This window comes from Leptonotus elevatus, chromosome 5, assembly GCF_054856555.1.
Source record: "Leptonotus elevatus isolate MCC_2025b chromosome 5, RoL_Lele_1.0, whole genome shotgun sequence".
NCBI lineage: Eukaryota > Metazoa > Chordata > Actinopteri > Syngnathiformes > Syngnathidae > Leptonotus > Leptonotus elevatus.
Genome location: NC_141243.1, coordinates 14,262,754 through 14,282,739, shown reverse-complemented (window position 1 = coordinate 14,282,739; position 19,986 = coordinate 14,262,754). Strand labels below are relative to the sequence as shown.

Genomic DNA, 19,986 nt, shown 5'->3' with positions numbered 1-19,986 from the left:
CCCATCGCTGCTCTGCAATTTTCAGTGACGTGTGAGAGCATTTACATTTTTATGGCAAGTGAGGCTTTACTTAGTCCGAACTTTTAAATGTTTATCATGCATTTCCCAACAATTGAAGTGCAGGATTGGATCACTTACCTTATGAATAGTGGATATAAAGTCTACACACCCCTCAAAATGCCATGGTTTTGTGAGTACAAGAAAAAAAAGGGGACCAAGATAATAGACTGTCTTCCACCTGTACGACTCAAAATATCGAACATGTTTTTATTTGACTATTTCAGGGATAACACATGTTGGATAAATCCTAAAATGATATATATGTGTGTGTATATGTATATATATATATATATATATATATACATACACACACACACACTTAATAAGGGTCATTGAATGGGAAATGAGGGTGTTCAGCATCTCGCCAAAGTCTCTTGCCATCCCTCTGTGGAAAAGCAAATGGGGGGTCATGCTTGCATTTGCGTTACTTAGTAACATTTGACACGTATAGGTACATGCGTGTAATCACCTCAACCGTTGGGGCGATAAAGCGTTGGCTGCGATTTAAGGCTTCCATCAGCTTCATGTCGTCCTCTGACAGTGAAAAGTCAAAAACCTGTAGGTTCTCGTGGATCCTGGAGGGGGTCACACTTTTGGGGATGCACACGACGCCCCTCTGAATGTGCCACCTGCGGATGGTAAGTAACATTACATTAGGTAAACTTGTTTAATCAAACACGAGACAAAGATTACGCCTGTAAAAGTAAATTTTGTTGCTCTGTATATGCAATGTACAAGTCTGCATCAAACATTACAAAGAGTTTGAAGCTGAAGCCCTCTAACCTGAGTATTATCTGGGCCGGTGTCTTGTGGTATCTCTGGGATATTTCCCTCAGTCTGGGATCCTGCAGCAGACAAGGTTCCTCTGCGGAGGCCCAGGGTCGATCTCCGCTGCCCAGAGGACTGTAGGCCGTAAGGCAAACTGCCACTGACCTGAGGTACATGTATGGGCACAACCTGTGCTTTTAGTAGAAAACAAAAGGGAAGTCCAATGTTGATACTCACCGACAGTGAGCCAGCAGATCTGCTTGGGACAAATATGGATGACATTCCACCTGCACCGGGGCCCAAGAGCTAATTAGCGCTGCACCATAACAGAAAAATATGCAGCATCTAATACTGTACTTAGAGATTCAGTTTCTGCTACCTTTCATCTTCTGTTTTAGGATTTTTATTTATTTTAATGGACCTATAATAATTTTCTGCCTTCTTCCTTTTTTGGACATTTTATGTTTATTTTTTTTAAACTTTTTTTCCCTTATTTCTTTGCTATCAGTTGTCTGCAATTGTAATTTCTTCTTTGTTTTGGGGCATTTTTATGGTTACTTTTTTAACATGTTCCCCCTGCCTTTTCTTAAATCAAGTTTCTTATTTTTTTGTGTGTGGCAATTTTGTGGACATTTTATGGTAATTTGGGGGATATAATTTTTGTTTTTGGACATTTTATAGTTACTTGTACATGTTTTCTTATCTGCCTTATTAAAAAAAAAATTTTTTTGACCTTTTTGGGGCAATTTCACTGACGTGTTATGGTAATTTTCTGACTTTCCTCTCCTTTTTGGACATTTTTAGGTAACTTTAAAACTTTCATCTACCTTTTGTTTCTCTTTTTTTCTGACATAAAAATGTGGATTCTGGCATTTAAAAAATATATTTAATTGTTTACTTTTTTTATCCAAATCATTAATTAATTTAAAGAATATTTCATGTACAAAATAAAAATAAAGACGTGGCTCGAGAGCTGCAAGTTGCAGACCCCTAGGTAGCCCAGCCCACTTGGCTAGGCTAGCCCCTAGCCAAGTGTTAATTTCCTCTTCCCCCGTCCAGTGACCTCTTAACCGTGGTACAGAGCCTGAACAGGCACGTTCTCATGTTGTTTTGTTTTTTTCCCCTTTCAACCAACATACAAGTGCACTGAGAGCAAGCTCCGCTGCTGCCATTCACTCTCTGGACCGACACCGCCCCCCTGTGCCAAAAATGCGGCACTGCAACACTCTATCCCCCATCATACTGTTCTTAAAGGGCCGTGCTTGGCCTGGAACACAAGTTGTGTACTGCACCTGGTTTACCACAGGCCTGTGTCTGGCCATCCTGATGATGTCATCCATCTGCCTCGCATTGAAGTTAGACAGCCCGATGGCCTTGACCAGGCCCCGGTCCACGAGGTTCTCCATAGCGGCCCAAGTGTCCGTGTAGTGTGTGTCAGAGTAACACAGACTTCCGTCTTCACGTCGAGGCATCAGCTCCTTTGCCGGTCTAAACATATGAAGAGCACCCAATGAAGAACACCCACCGTGACTCAGACATGCAGTACAGTGTCAGTCCGCTGAAAAGTTTCGCTCACTGAAAGGCCATGGGCCAGTGCATTAGATAGAGGTCCACGAAGGAGAGACCCAGGTGGGCCAGGGTGGTCCTGCATGCTTCCTCAACATCTGAGGGGTCATGTTTGGTGTTCCACAGTTTAGACGTCACAAACACTTGGTCACGACGCAAGGCCTGCGGGGAAAAGAGCAAACACTTTATGTTTGGAGACATTTCCTGATGTTGCGTGTTCGTCCGTAATTATTTTTGTTTAGGTTTTATAGTTCTGAAGTTGACACGTGTAGCAGAGTGGCGCAGCGGAAGCGTGCTGGGCCCATAACCCAGAGGTCGATGGATCGAAACCATCCTCTGCTAAAAAAATACGTTATTGCTATAATTTTGTCTTTTCTTTGACCCGCTACATCGTACTGTAGCTTTTTATTGCTGAAGGACTCTATGTAATTTTGTGTTTATGTTCCAAATATACATTTGTCTGAATGACTTGAGTTTGGTGTTGTACGAGAGAGGCTTCAATTTCTTGCGACAAATTGTGCGTTTTAACTATAGGCATGCGCCAAGATCAGATTCTGAGGGTATGATAACTATGAGCAGAAATATTGCGGTATCATGGTATTAAAATTACAGCTTTAAAATGTATTTGTTTGAAATATGTGAGTAAATCAAAACAGCCTTTAAAAAAATATATATTTTTTTTTAAACATTCTGCTCGTGTTTTCTTTTCAATTGGTTTGTGGTTGGTCGCAAACTTCAAATCAAGGCAAAGCACGAGGATTTGTATGCACAAAATACACAAATAAATAAAAGAGCAATGCAATGCAACATCACCTTGCCCGGACCGACCCTGAGGGCCAGAGCCTCTCCCACCTCCTGTTCATTGCCATAAGCTGCCGCGCAGTCGACGTGTCGATAGCCACAATCCAAAGCTGTCAGCACGGCATGTTTCACCTGAAATAAATCGTTTCACCGCGAACAACGTAACCCCCAAACAATTATTTACAATAATATGTTCTATGCAGTCCCACTAGTCTAAACACAATATTCTGATTAATATTGAGTTTGTGGAATATGAGTTAAGTAGCAAAATCCACCTGTTTTTCTCCATTTCAGGGGGCGGCCATTTTGCCACTTGCTCAGGGCTCAACTGTTTTCTGAAGCTGAGCCGTGATTGGTCGTAACTTGATTCATTTTCAGTCGACAGCAAGTGGCAAAATGGCTGCCTCCTGATATGAAGAAAAAATTATGAATTTTGCTCAAATTGCTGCTAAACAAAATATTTATCAGAATGATATGATGAAGTACTTTAGTGTCTGTAAAAGGCAGAATTTGTGATCCAGCTCGAGTATGATGGCGTCCATTGAGCACATACTGTAATTGCCTCTACCTGTCCGGGCGCACTCTTCCATGTTCCGAGGCCAACAATGGGCATCTTCTGGCCTGTGGTGAGAGTCATGAAGGCGCTCATGTTCCACTTCTGTGCAGTTGACATATGAAGTGATACTGAGTCCTGATACATCAGTCAAAGTACAGATACTGTAAGTGAATATTTACAGTAATACAATACCTATGTTGACTGACACAACAAAAAGAACAACAAAACATAAAACCAGTGTCCATATTGTATGTAATGTGTCCATATTTTTTATTATTTTTTTAATATATAATTTTTTCAACCACTTGAGAGGCGAGGCACACCCCGGACTAGTCCACGGGCAAAACCAGGCGATTCTCGTCACAAGGCAAGCCAGGCAGCGGCTGGAGTCTTGGGCGCCATCTAGTGTCTTACTAAGGTATAGTTGCCATCGCGTTTTGAATGTGCATTCCATTTACAGTATTAACTTGACCACCCACTTCCTTACTAAACTATTTTCTAACATTGCTACTGGGAAAGCACATCTTTTTTTTTCTGCACAGAACAATTTCAGAAATGTAAAAGATTCTAGTTTGAAGATTTTAATTGCCTCATGTTCTGTATTGGTGCTAACTTACCAGCAGTGAATGTGATAGTGTATTTTGAGAAAAATTGGTAAGAAGTAAAAAAACAAAACACCTATGTTAAAAAGAAAATACAGTATACAGTAATATATAAAATATAAACATAAAAAAATACTCAAAGTAGAGCAACAAAGTAGCCTATTTATATTTGGTTAGTGCGATATCCACTTCTGAACGCATTAATCCCTGGACAGTTCATAAGATTGTTGAACTCCATTCAACCTGGCAAGAGCACAAAGCATTTTATTCAAATTTGCTTGGCCGTGTTTTGGAGATATAAATGGACATAATTGCACCCTCGTTGAACTCTGCCTGCTTGCCAGAAATAGCGGATGCAGCGATACAGCATTAGTCACGGCGACTTGTTAGTGCAGCTCATCTCGGCAGCCTTCCCATACTTCACTAAACATCTGCACTCAGATGCACATGATTTGATTTGATTTAGCAAAAGTCACCACTGCCTGACTTAGTTGGATTGTAAAATGTGAGAAAAAAGGCATGGTCCTACCTGGAAATCCTTTTTTTTGGGGGGTATGCTAACGATCTGGTGCAGAAGAGAAATAGTTTGAAAGATTTTTAACAGACCAAGGTCAAAGTCTTACCAACTTGTTTATGTATTACCAAAGCGGATGTCCAAACTCCACCGGATTCAGCACATCAACATGCATTTAAAAATGCTTTTTGCATCACATGTGTTACCTATTGATGAAAACACATTTTCGTTCAGTGATAATAAAGTCTAGATGCAATTGATTTATTTACAGTTTTTGTCACTTTGCTACAATTCTATAAATACACACACAAACCAGCGCGTTCAAAATTTGGTTTATTTGCTGCCATTTTAAAACAATGAATATTGATAAATGCACAGAAGCGGCATGTGTGCATTCTGCCTGCAGCCAAATTCACATTAGGACACATATCATTCAAGCCTTATTTTATGTCAAGTGCAGGTGAACATGGCTGCTGTTAACTGGAGTAGAAATAGCCAAGGGCGTTAACAGCGCCCCCTACAGGTTAAACATGGCACAGCTTATGCACTATTATAATACTGTACAGTAGGCTAAGGGCTTCTACGTAAAAAAAAGAAGTGTAAATATCAATAAACAGATGAATAAGCAAATTTTAAATACTAATAAATAGTCTACGAAACAAAACAAAAAAGTAGACACCAAGTTATGTTGTTGGCACTGTTCATAAAGCACCAAACATGGTCATCAAATGACGAAAGAAAGCGAAACAAAACAAGCAATCAAGATGGCTTCCCAGAGGAGTCGCTATGACGGTTTTTTTTTATTATCCAGCTTTATTCAGTCGTACTTGAAATCCTCCGGGAAGTCCAACCTGTGCTGAATTGCACTTAACAACAAGATCAACGAGTCCGCATGAGTTGTTCTGCTGTTGTTGCGTACAATACAGTAACAATAAGTAGACGGCTTTTAAGGTTGTTTGCTTACAGTTGCTCACCTGGTGTGCATTTTACACGGCTGGTCGGGTGTTACATTGTTATTTGTGTTTGTGTGATACAACACCTGGCTAAGGCACATAAACAGTGAGCCTGGCTATGTGGTCCAAATGGAAAGCACCGATTTTCTGTGCAGGTTCTCAGCTTATACTGCTGTTTCAGTATATGATTGTCATTCCCTGGTAATATTCCAATTCCAGTTGATGATTTTTTTTTGTGTGTGTGCGTGATATTGCGATACAAAGCTTAAGACAACTGATAGTGAGGGAGATAGATCATATGGCAAATGCTGGGCTGCTGGTACAGTATGGCCAAGGAAGAAATAAAAGGCAGGAAGAAATCAAAGGAGCTGTTGTAAACGTCTTAGTAGATATACAGTAGACACGGATCGCAAAATGGCGCATAGAAAACCAGATTGTTTGGAAAACAGTTCAGAAGATTTTGAAGTAAAAAACAATTGAATAAAAATGACCTGTGAGATATTTTAATACACTGTACTGTATTTCCTCAAATAGCAACCATGGATATTTACTCAACCGTAGATTGTATAAGGAATTTATTAGAGGTATGTTTTTTTTGGGTCGAGATGTATTTTTCAAATACTATTATTTATTAGTACACATGGGTCAAAATGAATATATCAAGATTTACTAGCGCTGTTGATTTAGCACGGACGTCTGCGATGCAACATAGCCACCAATTATTTGAGGCATGGTTCTTATATAAACTAATTGAGGAAGTACAGTAAAGCCATACAGTATTATATTTCTATTGTTGCTCAATAAAGTAGGCAAGTTGTTAGAAATACCTTTTGGTAGAATACAGTATAATTCTAAACCACTGTAAACCACACCAACAATAATAAACATTGTGTTTCTGACAACCAACCAACATTTCTTGATGATAATCTGTTATATGTGACCTCACTAGTCTAATATGAGTTATGAAGCAAAATCCAGCCGTTTTGATCCATCTCCATTTTGCCTCTTGCTGTCGACTGATGATGACATCACAATTGCTCAGGGCTAAGGCAACAACCAATCACAGCTCACCTGTTTTCTGAAGCTGAGCTGTGATTGGTTGTTACCCGAGGCCTGAGCAACTGTAATGTCATTTTTACTTGACAATAAGTGGCAAAATGGCCGCCTTCTGATATGGATAAAAACTGCCGGATTTTGCTGCTTAACTCATATTCCACTGACGTAATATGAACCAGAATACCGTATTCGATTAGATTGTCAAAAAAATTAAAAAATTGGGGGTTGACTTCCCCATTAAAACTTTTGTCAAGGCAGAATTTTCATTACAGCTCTTGTACTGGATCTCATTAGATTGTGCAAGTATACCCAATAAACTATCAGATGAGCGTGTACATAATTCCAGAACCGGCCACCTGTGAATCCAAGAGAGTATCTGTAAAAACGCCTGCGAGGACTAACGTGGATCATGAGAGAGTTCATAATGGAGAAGCTCCGCACCCGTCTTCCTTCTTACGACGGAGGAAGATGGAGTCTGATGATCTCTTTGGACTGCGGCGGGATCCTGTCGGGAAAACGCACCGAGAACTCCACGACGAGGTCACCGCGTTGCGAGGGGTTCTTGGGGAAGGGCAGGCCCTCCCCTCGGAGTCGCTTGACCGTCCCGGGTTTGATGATGTCGTGACAGGGCAGGGAGATGAGACGCTTTTCCAACGTGGGGATGCTGACTGTGCAGCCGCACAACGCCTGCGGGGTCAAGAATACATCGGGATGAATACTCTTGGAAGGAATGAAATTACAAAATCGCAAGGATATTGATGACTTCATGCTTCTAAGAACTATATAAAAAAGTTGATATTTCTTCAGTATCTGATACTGAGTAAGCATGTGGTTTTTTTCCCCAAGGATCAACAATGTGAGGTTCCAAGAAAAACACGACATGTAGTGGAAAACTTTTTTGTGTGCTTGTGGAGTGTGTGTGTATCCTTGTTTACAGAGCTACACATTGCACAGAGACTAATTTTAGCAACCTTCTCATAGCCAGCGCTAATGAAGAGAGGCAGGAATCGGCTGAGCTCGTAAATATTTGGAGGGCTTGTCACACAGTCTGGCAGTACTCGCACACGCACGCAAAGCTTCGCCCTCTTATCACAATGCCTGATAAATTCAAGTATTGAGTTCAACGGAAAAGTTGTTTATCAGGACTTGACACATTTATTTAGTGGGCATCCCTCGTCATGAGTAAAAGGCATAGCGTACATACATTTCCCAAGAACGACTAACAAATTACTCTTCAAACATCGAAAAACAAAAAAATACTTGTACTTGAAGGTGACATAAATATTTCAAAGAGTTTCACCTTACACCATTAAAGGCAGTTGCAGTAAACTGCCTACAGGTTGCAGCAGTGAGAAAGAATTGTCAAGACTTAAATAAACAGAACATATTTCTCTAGCCTAACAGAAATATTTTAATGTGAAAGTCCGACTTCCTGTCGACGTCACTTTCTTTGTAGCTCGCGTCATAACTTGACAACAACCACTGTAGCGGCAGATATTGTGACGTATTTCTTAAGGAAGAGTGTATTAAAAACTTCGCAGCCCAAAAAAAGAAAACCTTCTCTAGCCTGGAAATCCAGACTCACTCGCGGCTTTGCCGGAGAGTGAATCTGGTCAACCGTCCTATCAGTCGCATTTCTGAGGCGGGGCAAACCTGAGCGAACAGACAGTGGAATGAACCAATGAGCGAGGAGCGGACGTGACGTCAGAAAAGAGAGTCGTTGAAGTCTTTTTTTTTTTTCCCTGCGGAGACGGAGCGTTATCTACCCTCAATAACGCTATGTAAAAACAAACAAACATGGATTGTTGCGCAGTATGCATTCAAGCTTAAAGAGAAAGTCACACCAAATTGTGTAATTGCAGGAGGCTCCAAATTTAATCTTAATATTTATAAATAATGTACATTAAGTAATGTTGAGTTTTGCTATTACAATATTAATAATTATTTTTTACATTGTATTAAATATATATTTACTGAAAAGACTGTATTTAGTATATTTTTAAACAAGTGAAATCCAGAAAAGAACAGTTATTTATGTAAGTCAAAAAGGTTGCCTTTATTTATTTATTTTTTAAACATCACTGTTAAAAAACAGATGCCAACTATATGCTAATTAAGCAGGATTGTTGCTATCTGCTGAATGTAACTATTAAAGTAACTTGTAATCTAACAGGTACTTTTAAAGTAATCAACAGAGTAACTGAGTTACTTTTTCAAGACAACAAGGTTAATCCACTTTAGAATGGATAATAATGTATGAACTTGAAGGCTCTACCTCATTGGCTAAAAAGACAAAAGAACCCTGTCATTTGGCTAATTAAAAAACGAAATGCAGAAAACGTGATTAGCGACTCGTCGACTTCAAGACTTACACATTGAGTATTAAACTTGACGAGACTGGGTGACATTTTTTTTTAGCACTTCTCACAGTCTTGGTCACCCCAGATTTAAACCCAGAGCTTTTCCACTGAAAGCAGTTTCATTGGGGGAAGCTATTAAATGAAAAATGAAAAAAAAAAGTTTATTGTTAGTTCAAGTTTACATCGTAAGGATGTTTCCATCTAAGGCAACCAGATATTGAGGTAATATTATGACGTAATAGTGATTTTCTCCATACTGACACTTGCTTAAGCACGAAGTTAAACCAGTTGCCGTCATTACACTCACACAATGTCGTTCTACTTAAAGGGGATTTCAATGTCTCGTCTGGTGGGAATTTTAACCACCAGGGTCAGACTTGGGAACTCGCGCGGAGGTTCAGGCCGCGGACTTTTCCGACATGACATCAGATGCTTTTTATCCACAGTGCTGCAGTACAATGAGTCAGATTGCTACTATGTCACAATGCCAGTGCTAGTAAACCATATGGATAAAATAACCGAGACACACCTCTTAATCAAAAGGTATTTTTCATACATGAAAACCCTTTATCATTAATTAGTCTTGACTAGATTCAGTACTGATTAAGTATTCACTTTTGAAGTTCATACTTAAACATCCAAATCAGTGCGTTTGTGCTTACTCTCAGCTGCCTTTTCTGTAATTACAAGCTGACATGTTTGAAACACAGCAGTCACGCTACCTGATGTGCATGTCTGTCTGTCTCAATCTGTTTAAACAAAAAACTGATGCCAGAGGACACGGCGTGGGGAATTTCAATCGTGTGTTTCACTTGCATATCTCAGAATGCCGGAGACGAGACTGCTGTCACATGACTGGCAGCACCAAATGAGGCTGGACAGGCCATTAGGTTCACCTGCGCCATCTAATGAGATCCGGTGGAAATGTTTTGACTCTTGATTGAGGTTTATTATTGTGTTTGTAGGCCGCTGTTGTTCTATTATATCGCAGAGTTGTTTGTAATCAGGGTTGGGGAATCCAGGTCCACAAAATAGAAACCATGTCATAAATTGGCTTTAGGTACGTCTACTCAACTAGCAGGTAAACGAGCTCATCACCTGTTGAGTAGAAGCACCTGTGGCTAAAGCTAAACTACTTCAGGGTACTATTTTTTATTTTTTTATTCTTTGTTTTCATATTGCTGTCATTTGTAATTCTTTATTATTGATGCTTTTGTAATTCTATTATTGATCGATATTTTTACTTTTGTGATGTTAAAATTTTTTTTTATTGAAAGATCCATACAAAATGTTCCTTCTGGCGATCTACCTATGTTATTTTGATACATGTAAAGAATTTTGTTTTTTTTAAACTGTTGCCATGTTTGTTATGTATTCCAATAAAGTAATAAAAAAAAAGATTTCAAGGTTTTTATTTCCTGGACCTTGTTTGTAATACAGTTTGCCTTTCTTGTGCAGCAAAAAAAAGAAGAAGCAAACCTAACATAAGAAATCTCAATACAATAGCAAACAACATATTGCTAGATTAATAGCTGTGACAGAGTCAATCAAAATTCAGCATTATTTATTACCTTTGACGATTTATGGATACAGTTCTTCCACTGGATCTGATTGGCTTGTGCAAGTGTACCTATTAAAGGGGAGGTCAACCCAATGTTTTTTTTGACAATAATATGTTCTATGCAGCCCCACTAGTCTAAATATGGTATTCTGGTTAATGTGTTAGTGGAGTTAACCCTATAACGCCAAACATATCAAATTTAATACAAGATACTTTGAGTCCTCTATTTCATGAGTATAATCCATTAGAGGGCGGTAACTCCCAGCTTATGGCTTTTCCAGCGACCTTACACGATCGCCCAACTGAGAAAGGAGAGACACCTATACTTATTAATAGTGGCAAATGTTCTTTGTGATTTTTGGAAATACTAATATGTTTGATATGTCCGTTTATTATTATATTTTTGACAGTTATATACGTACGAATTAAAAATATTGTGACCGGATGTATCAAATATGACACAAATCAAAACAGTCTTATGTGGAAGTTGATAAAATGTTTTTTGTTTGTTTGTTTGTTTAAAAGGACCAATAAATACTCTATTTACATAGAATCTGAATTTTCTTTCATAGTTCAGGCTTTATTATCTAATTTTTATCCATCTCAGGGGGCGGCCATTTTGCCACTTACTGTCAATTTAAGATGACATCAATGTTGCTCAGGTCTCAGATCCAACCAACCAATCACAGGGCAGCTTCACAAAACAGCTGAGCTGTGATTGGTCATTGCTTGAGCTCTGAGCAACTGTGATGTCATCTTCAGTCGACAGCAAATGGCAAAATGGCCGCCCCCCTGAGATGGATAAGAACGGCTGGATTTTGCTGCATAACTCATATTCCACAAATGTAATATTAATCAGAATGTTATGTTTAGACTAGTGAGGTCACATATAACATATTATTGTCAAGAAATGTTTATGGTTGACTTCCACTTTAAAGTGTCCAGCAGCATCATGTACACAATGATGAATGTTATTTCGGGAAACTAGTGTTTCTTAACCAGTAAAATGTGCTGTCGGCAATTATCCAACACCACTTAATTGATTCAAAAATGATGTATTTAAGTACAAATAATGAAACTTTATTTAACTATCTATGCCAGCTATGTACAGGCAGAATAATTAAATTCTTTATCACTAAATGGCAAAAGATACATAAACGTACTTAATAACCTGCATTTACTTTTTGTGACCATTTTTGTTTTTTGCTGGTGTGAAATTCGATTTTTTTTCCCGCACTGTAAAATATGAAAACACTGCTTTAAAAACCTTCCTTATCACATTCCATCCCATATTTGTGCTGAGCATCTGATGCTGCTTGTGTTGTAAATGACAGCATTTCGCATCACATCTTCAAGGAAGGAATTAAGAGCGTCTCTTTGCTTTGGATGCTGAATCATTCGACCCACTTCCCTAATATTCCCCCGTTATAGCTCCCATCCTCCAATCCCACATCCCCCCCAAATCCCTTCTTGAGCTTTCAATGTGGCCGCTGTCGGAGCTGAACATTTCGGCTGTGAGATGCGTGCAGTCTAGTAATTACCATCGAAACACACACTCACACACGTGTTCCCATTGTAGGACACAAGGTGAGTCTGAACTCTTTGCAAAAGGGAAAATGCGTCATATTATCTTGACTTGAGTCCAAATAACTACTTTGGCATCTTTGAGAACATCTTCCACTTAGTGCCAGAAAGCGCCAGCGCCATTTGAAAGACATGACTTAGGTCAGAAGCCGAAGTCGTGATGCACTCCGCGACCTCGTGGGCGCAGTTAATTAAATGTGCTGCTTGTCACAGTAATTGTAGACAAGTGCACACCGCGGTCCGTCGTGTATTACATTTCTTATTTGTTAAAAATATAAGAGACTTAAAAGTAATTTTCCATTTCAATCAGAAACAATTTGAATAAAGGTTTCCATTTAAAAAATTTACACTTATGGATATAGAATTTCCCCATTAAAACATACAAGTTAACCAAAGTTGACAATTTTTTGTTCTTAGATTCAAAAAGGGTAATAATGTTTTTGCTTTCCAATATAATCTTGTTTTTCGATCCACACATATAATAATGTTCAATATCCTTCCAAAAAGCAGCACTAATGGGACAACTTTACAAAAAGAACATTTGTCATCAATATTTACGAAACGTGAAACATATATGTTTGTCAGGTAAATATTATGTAATATTTTTTAAATGTAGTTCTCTAACTTTATTTGTAACGAAGAACTTAAAAGGAACAAGCAATACTTTTCTCCAACTAATATTCCTAAACTGAGTATTCCCCAATTTTTTTTTAAACTTTGTATAGAAATTATTTGATGTGTTTATTGGTACATTTGTTGCTTTAAATGTCCATACCAATTATATAAAGAATATTGCTCACTGGTTGATCATTTTTGTTATTATAACCTTTCATTAATTCTATTATTCCACTAGGGATGGAATTGATCACAAAATGAAATTCTTGACATTTTTATAGGAAATGCCTTTTCCAGTAAAAATTCAGAATAACTGAGGAGTTATCAAATCCACCTTCCACTTTTGGTGCAGATAACAAGGTTTTCTTCAGATGATGGTGTTTGTTCTTCCATACAAAATGAACAAACATTTTATTAATGTTGTTGCTTATGGAGTCACTGACAACAAGAGAAAGCGCAGGGTATACAAATCTAAAAACACCTTCTGCTTTGGTCGAAAGAACTCTTCCCAAAATTGACAAAAAATCTCTTTGAAGCCATGAATTCAATATTGTTTTAGTTTTCGTGATTTAGTTAAAAACGCACGTTTCACGCCGTTGTGGGTGTGACCACAGGCGACTTGATTCACTGTCACACTGTCAATCCAAGAGGCTTCTTTCTCTTTCTTTCTTCCTTCCTTCCTTCCTTGATATGGCAGAAGCAAAAAACTAATAAACATAATAATATAATACAGATGACAATAATAATGCATTCAATGAAGTGTTTTCTACAATGATTCCGATTCCTTTGTTATATTTATTGGTAAAAACGGTGACATCCACCACGCATGCAAAATCGGTCTTCCTGTTCCCCAATTCAAATTCACCAAAAATCACATTACACTACCTGTGCCAATTTTTAGACGTGGTTCCAGCCGACGAAAAGATGACTCTAGTCTTAGTACGCCAGAACGTCCACCATGCAGTCATCTGCCAAATTCCCAAACAGGCAAAACGAGACTTGCACCGGTATGAAAATAAAAAATGTTCCCGTTTTTACGAGGATCTTTTTCTTCCTCAAATACCGCCTCCGAGGCTCCGACAAAAGCCAACTGGGTCTTTCGTGCATAATAATGACAAGTTTACCACCCTGCTTTCTCCAGCACCAACCTCATAAAAAGCCTTGCCTGCCTGTTGGACCTCTAACACAATCTTCCATCATTCTGCGGTTTGTTGTCAGCTGCTAGCCAATGCTAGCTACTCCTCAGCTAACCGGACACATAGAAGAAGGGTGGAATCTTGGAGCACTACCGAATGAGCGCTTATCATTTCAGCATGAAATAAATACTCTCCTTCGACGTACTGCAGGATTAATAACTAAATCAGAAAAGGAAGAAATGTAACGAAAGTGAGCGGCTTACCTCTTTGAGGCTGATCATGCAGTTATAAATTATATTGGAACCGTCCCTCCTGAAGTGGATGTGGCCCTTGTCTTTCAGCACAAAGGCAATGTCAGCAGGAATATTCTCAGGGGTCTGGTCGCCCTCCTTGGGGAATGTGATCTTGGTCCCCTCCTTCCAGCCCTTCTTGATCACAATGTTGAGAATCTTGTCCTCTGTCCTCAAGCTCCTCCCATCTGGGTTGCACCTGCGGCGTGTGATCTTCATGCGCTTGGTGCAACCGTGGAAGATCTCCTCCAGTGAGACCTTCAGCTCGTGGACCACCGGCGGGTCCTGCTGCTTTCGAGTCCCCCCCTGGGAATCCGAAGGCCCGCCGCCCCTCCTTCTGCGGCCCTCTCCTGGGAATCCGTTTTTCCTCCCTCCCACAAAGCCGAATTGCCTCCCGAAGTGGGCGAAGTGGTCGTCTTCCTCCGGGTCCGCGTCCTGCTCGGCGTCGTTGCCGTGGTCGTTGTGGAAGGAGAAACCGTTGGTGCGGCCGTTGGTGCGGCCGTGGCTGCGGTTCGCGCTGAAAAACATATCGAAGGGATTGGAGCCGCCGAAGAAGGAAGCGAAGGTGGCGTGCGGGTCTCCGTGGAAGGTGTAGTGATGCGCTGAGGTACCGGGTGCACCGGACGAACTGCTGTTTCCGGTCTTGAGACCTGTGACGATGTTATATAAAGTATAGGTCAGGGGTCGGAAGCCTTTACTGTCAAAAGAGCCATTTTAAGACAAATAAATAACAACAAATCTGTCTAGAGTCACTAAACATTTGAATATTGTGATGAATGAAACGGTGGTAGTGTTAGTCTTCCGTTTTTGGATATATTTGTGTGTGTGTGTGTACATTTTCAGACTTCGTTTTTCATATACTTTTAGAATTGGTCTTTTTGTCAAATTTCTTACATATTATGGTAGGGTTCTCCCTCCTTCCTTTTTTGGGACATTTTTTCAGCTTTTTTTGTTGCTATCAATTTCCTGACATTTTTGGCAATTATGTACAATTTATGTTAATTTGGGGAATTCCTTCTTGTTTTTCGACATTTTATGGCTACTTTTTGAACGTTTTCTTTCCTGCCTTTTCTTTGTCTTTTTTTGTGGGGATTTCTTCTTTAGTTTTTTTGGACATTTAATAGTTACTTTTGAAACGTTCTGATATATATTTTTTATTGTTGCAATTTTGTGGACATTTTATGGCAATTTGAGGGATTTTTTTTCTTGTTCATGGACATTTGATAGTTACTTTTGAAACGTTTTTCTTTTTTGCCTTTTCTTAAATCAATTTTCTTTTGGATTTCATGGACATTAAATTGTTTTTCGACATTTTATGGTCACTTTTTGTACATTTTTAGGTAATAATCAAAACTTTTTCATCTACCTTTTGTCTTTTTTTCTGAAAACTTAATGTATCTAAATCATTCATTAATTGAATGAATATTTGATCTAAACATAAAGATCATTATGTAAAAAATATATACATTTCTACTTTTCTTTTTAATATCCCCACATGCCACAGAAGAGGGAGTAAAGAGCCACATGTGGCTCCAGAGCCGCAGTTTGCAGACCCCTGCCATAGGTAAACTGACCTCAATGTAAAATGCCATTGATATGGTTTGCTACGCTGATTCCTACTGCCAGACAAGGGACACTGCCCAAAAATAGATGAGCGTTTGTAAGCTTGTATACAATACCTGGCAACTCCATCCCTAAAGACACAAGTTATACACGTACACACACACTAAGCCTGACACGAAACACCCACAGATGCAAACTCCAGCAGTCACTGCTATTCATATCTCATCTATCTTAGCCATGTATCTGTAAGCTTAGCGAGCGACACCCTCAAAAGTCCCAGTGCTCGCGTCTAAGATGCTAAGTTGGTTCATGAGCTATTTCGATAACTCAACTCACAGGTCACTAATGAGACTCAATACAAGAAGTGTGACACCTGCCTTGACAATGTGTTTATTATTGTGACTGTAGTTTGCTTGATTATCTTTGTCAAGGCGACATTTTGGGCACAGCTGTTCTATTCTATCTCATTAGATTGTGCAAGTGTACCTGATGTTGTGCTAAATCCATCGGACTCATTTGGGCAGCCTGAACGTTTTTCTCCACTCGACGAACCCTTGGCTTACCTTCCTCTCCGAGCTGGTCATAGACGAGCCTCTTTTTGGGGTCGCTGAGCACCTCGTAGGCCTCAGCGATCTCTTTGAACTTCTCCTCGGCATTGGCCTCTGTGTTCTTGTCAGGGTGGAAGCGCAGGGCCATGCGCCGATAGGCCTTCTTGATCTCATCCTCGTTGGAGCCCTTGGGGATGCCCAGAATCTTGTAGTAGTCTTTCCCCATGGCTGCGGCGCACACTTACAAGCCCTTCTTCCACTCACGCTGTGGCTGTGGAGATGCGTAAACAATTGTCAGGGTCATATCTGTAAACCTATGTAAGAGGGAATCCAACGTGCTAGACTGGTAGCTCAGATTAGACATTAGTGCATACGGCACAAGAATTCATGAATTGATTAGAGAGAAAAAAAAATTGATATTCATTTTTGATTAGCATCTATTTGTTTTCTATATGGATTTTCAACTCGTTCACAAAAATACTTTGATACATATTTACTACAGGTTGTTGAGTTGCAGATCTTTTCACATGCCATAGCTTCAAGGTCAAAGTTCATGGTAAATGAGCCTGCAGTCAGTGACTGACACTGCAAATTAATCTAAAAAAATTAATTAAGTTATTAACATTTTTTTATTTGATGGTGTCCAAACTTGTTGGGCTAATTAAAGGTATGGATATAGCAGGCGCTCAAATGTGTCATTTTTGATAGTGATTGACCTTGACCTTCACAAGGTAGCACCTATTAGCGATTAGCAAGGGTGCGATAAATTAATTTGCAACACACTACTACACTATGATAAAATGACTAAGAATTCTTTTTTTTTATGTCTATAAAGTGTCTGTGAATCACAATTTTTTTAAATATATTTCTTACGTTTAAACATCTGACTTGCTGGATTTAAGATATTTTTATTTTTTGCTCATACTTCTTTTCAAGGTGAGCGTGAGGATCTACTCGCTCAGTAAATGTACAGCCACAGAGAGTTCGTTCAAGGACTCTCCTCCAAGTCAACAGAGTGGACAAAGAGAAGACATTAGCAGTGTTGCCATGGGGATGGAGATGCTGACTTATTGGAGTCAGGTGCAATGCACAGACTCGGAATCCCCATCACCTGCTTTGTCAAAGGGCTTCTCCCGACCTGCTCGGCATCCACAGCACATGAATGATTGTTGTAAATAATAGCAAATTTCCACGATATATGACTGAATGGCAGCTATCGCCTCCAGCTTTACTGTCCACTGCAGTGGGCACAAACGGTAGCGACAATATAATAAGAAAATGGTCGTTAGACTCGTTACAATAAAACATGAATTCTCTTTTTTTCTTCCCCCCAGTGGGAAACCCTGTAATGCCGCACTCGTTACTATAAAACAGCTAATAATGAAAGATGAAAATATACACGATATGGCAATAAAATAAAAAGAGGATAGATGGAAGTCGTACCGAAAAAAAGAGACGATCTTACGCGTGTTCACATCACCACGTTTCGGCTTCCCCGACTTCTCCTAGTGCTCCAGCCCGGTTCTGTGCTTCTCTTTTCCCGGCGTGTGCTGTGCCCGAACCGCCGGTTCCGTTTCCAGTGACGTCGAGTCGAGAAAATAACGTGTGAGCCGAGCGGAGTGGAAGACCTCGACACACACGACACACACACCCACGACACCGGTGATTTGTTTGAAAATAACTCTCTCGCTCACTGTGTGATTAATCTGGAGTCAACCCCCACAGCTAGCTACCTTTTCTGGACCAATTTAACTGCCCCTCAAAATAACACCAGCAAGTCTTAAAAAAGCTGCTTAAATAATCAATTCTGTAGAATCAATGTCACTGAGTCATTTCCTTACCTTGTCTGCCCGTGAGACCAAATCCTGCTTCTGACTTGGTGTGAAAATGTGCTGTCAGCTATGTGAGCAAGCCCAGCCCTCAGGTTCTGCCCACGACCGGTGTGTGTATGTGTGTTTAAGGGGCATACATCAGGATCCTATATATAGATATATATATAGATTATATAGAACAGCTCTCACATAGGCTATAGCAAAATGTCCATTTAATGTATCTAGTAGCCGGTGAGAGTGTTTCAGTACGAGGTTTGCAACAAAGTGCTGGTAATATATAAAAAAAAAAACAGGAAGTCAGAAATATCAGATAAGACCGATAGAATCCGATTTTAGACAGTGTTATGGTAGGTGCGATTTCTAGTGGAACGTGCTCACCGATGTTTACTGATGTAACTATTTCTGCTTATTTGTCCTTAAATGTCAAGAGGTAAACATTAAACATGCATTAAAACACATGTACAGTACAGTATATTGTGACGCAGATCAACAAGCAGCCCACTGTTTTCTAAAAATGAACTTCGAATGGAACACAAGGTGGAGGCTTGAGTCATTACTAGTGACTTTTAAGTGTTAAGTGCACAAGAAGGCGCTCTCAGCAGGGCAACCTGCCCTGGTGGGTCACTTTGAGAGAAGTGCAGGCTTTGAGTCATCAGGCCCAACTTCACCTGTTGGCCTGGCTGACATACACATACGTAGTGTATACAATAGATTCGTGAGAGGCATTCTTTCACATTTCTGACAAATGACATTGGGTGAAACATAAAGAGATATATTACTAGTTTTGAAATCACAAGTCAAGGATGATAGTTTCTTCAATTACTGTTTAAGTTACTTAAAAAAGGATTAAAAAAAAAAAGTAGCAAAATCGAAATGTTATTATGAAATACAATTTTGATATATACTTTAGCAAGGATCATACAAGTTGACAGACATGATTTGCTTTCATGGGCCACATAAAAGGATGTAATGTAGTTGCACTCAAAGACGCAAAAAAGAAAGAAACAAAAAACATAATGGCAATGTTTAGAAAACCAACAGAGCATATTGTCGCTGCTATGTGAAAAACACTTATGTTCATTTTTTCCATTTTTATTTTATTTTTACGTTTTTGGGATGTATGCATTTAGTTTCATCCCTAAAAACCTAAAAATAAAAAAAGGGAAAAAAGTGTTTTTTTACATAGCAGTGACAATATATTTATTATATAAAATAATCATTATTATAAAAAAAATAAATACAAATTATTTCTTGAAGTCTTGTAGTGTGTTAAAAATACTGTAGGGCGTAATATTTGGAGTTTCTAAGTATTAACTCATTCACTGCCATTGACGGCTATAGACGTCATAAATTAATTTGAACTATTTCTATTAGTTTAACATTTTTCACACTTTTGTTAACAAGGGTATAAAAACCTAGAATTGTTTTTGTACATTTAGAGCAGATATAAAATTTGTGATTAATCGTGAGTTAACTAGTGAAGTCATGCAATTAATTACAATTTTAAAAATTTATTGCCTGACGCCCCTAATTTTTTATTTTAAAGAAAAGATTATTAAAAATGAGGGGTGTCAAGCAAATTACCATTTTTAATTGTAATTAATCGCATGACTTCCCTAGT

The 19,986-nt window shown here is 39.1% G+C and overlaps 2 protein-coding genes across 3 annotated transcripts; both read right to left on the bottom strand.

Annotated features, from left to right (window-relative positions):
• Nucleotides 1-241: 241 nt before the first annotated feature.
• On the bottom strand, nt 242-4,970 carry akr1a1a (aldo-keto reductase family 1, member A1a (aldehyde reductase)). The gene is made up of 9 exons (XM_086075975.1): nt 4,883-4,970; nt 3,764-3,886; nt 3,208-3,327; nt 2,405-2,556; nt 2,121-2,316; nt 1,066-1,115; nt 844-993; nt 530-689; nt 242-445 (listed from the first exon to the last, which is right to left on the bottom strand). The coding sequence occupies exons 2-9, from the start codon at nt 3,866-3,868 to the stop codon at nt 380-382; spliced, it is 999 nt and encodes a 332-aa protein (XP_085932101.1). The 5' UTR covers nt 3,869-3,886; nt 4,883-4,970; the 3' UTR covers nt 242-379.
• Nucleotides 4,971-5,183: 213 nt separating this feature from the next.
• dnajb5 (DnaJ heat shock protein family (Hsp40) member B5) lies at nt 5,184-19,710 on the bottom strand. 2 transcript variants are annotated; one of them, XM_086076913.1, is made up of 5 exons: nt 18,375-19,708; nt 17,977-18,161; nt 16,549-16,804; nt 14,396-15,072; nt 5,184-7,563 (listed from the first exon to the last, which is right to left on the bottom strand). In XM_086076913.1, the coding sequence occupies exons 3-5, from the start codon at nt 16,757-16,759 to the stop codon at nt 7,330-7,332; spliced, it is 1,122 nt and encodes a 373-aa protein (XP_085933039.1). In that variant the 5' UTR covers nt 16,760-16,804; nt 17,977-18,161; nt 18,375-19,708; the 3' UTR covers nt 5,184-7,329. The 2 variants fall into 2 exon arrangements, with proteins under 2 accessions (XP_085933039.1, XP_085933040.1); XM_086076914.1 differs by having other exon boundaries at nt 17,999-19,710.
• Nucleotides 19,711-19,986: the final 276 nt, after the last annotated feature.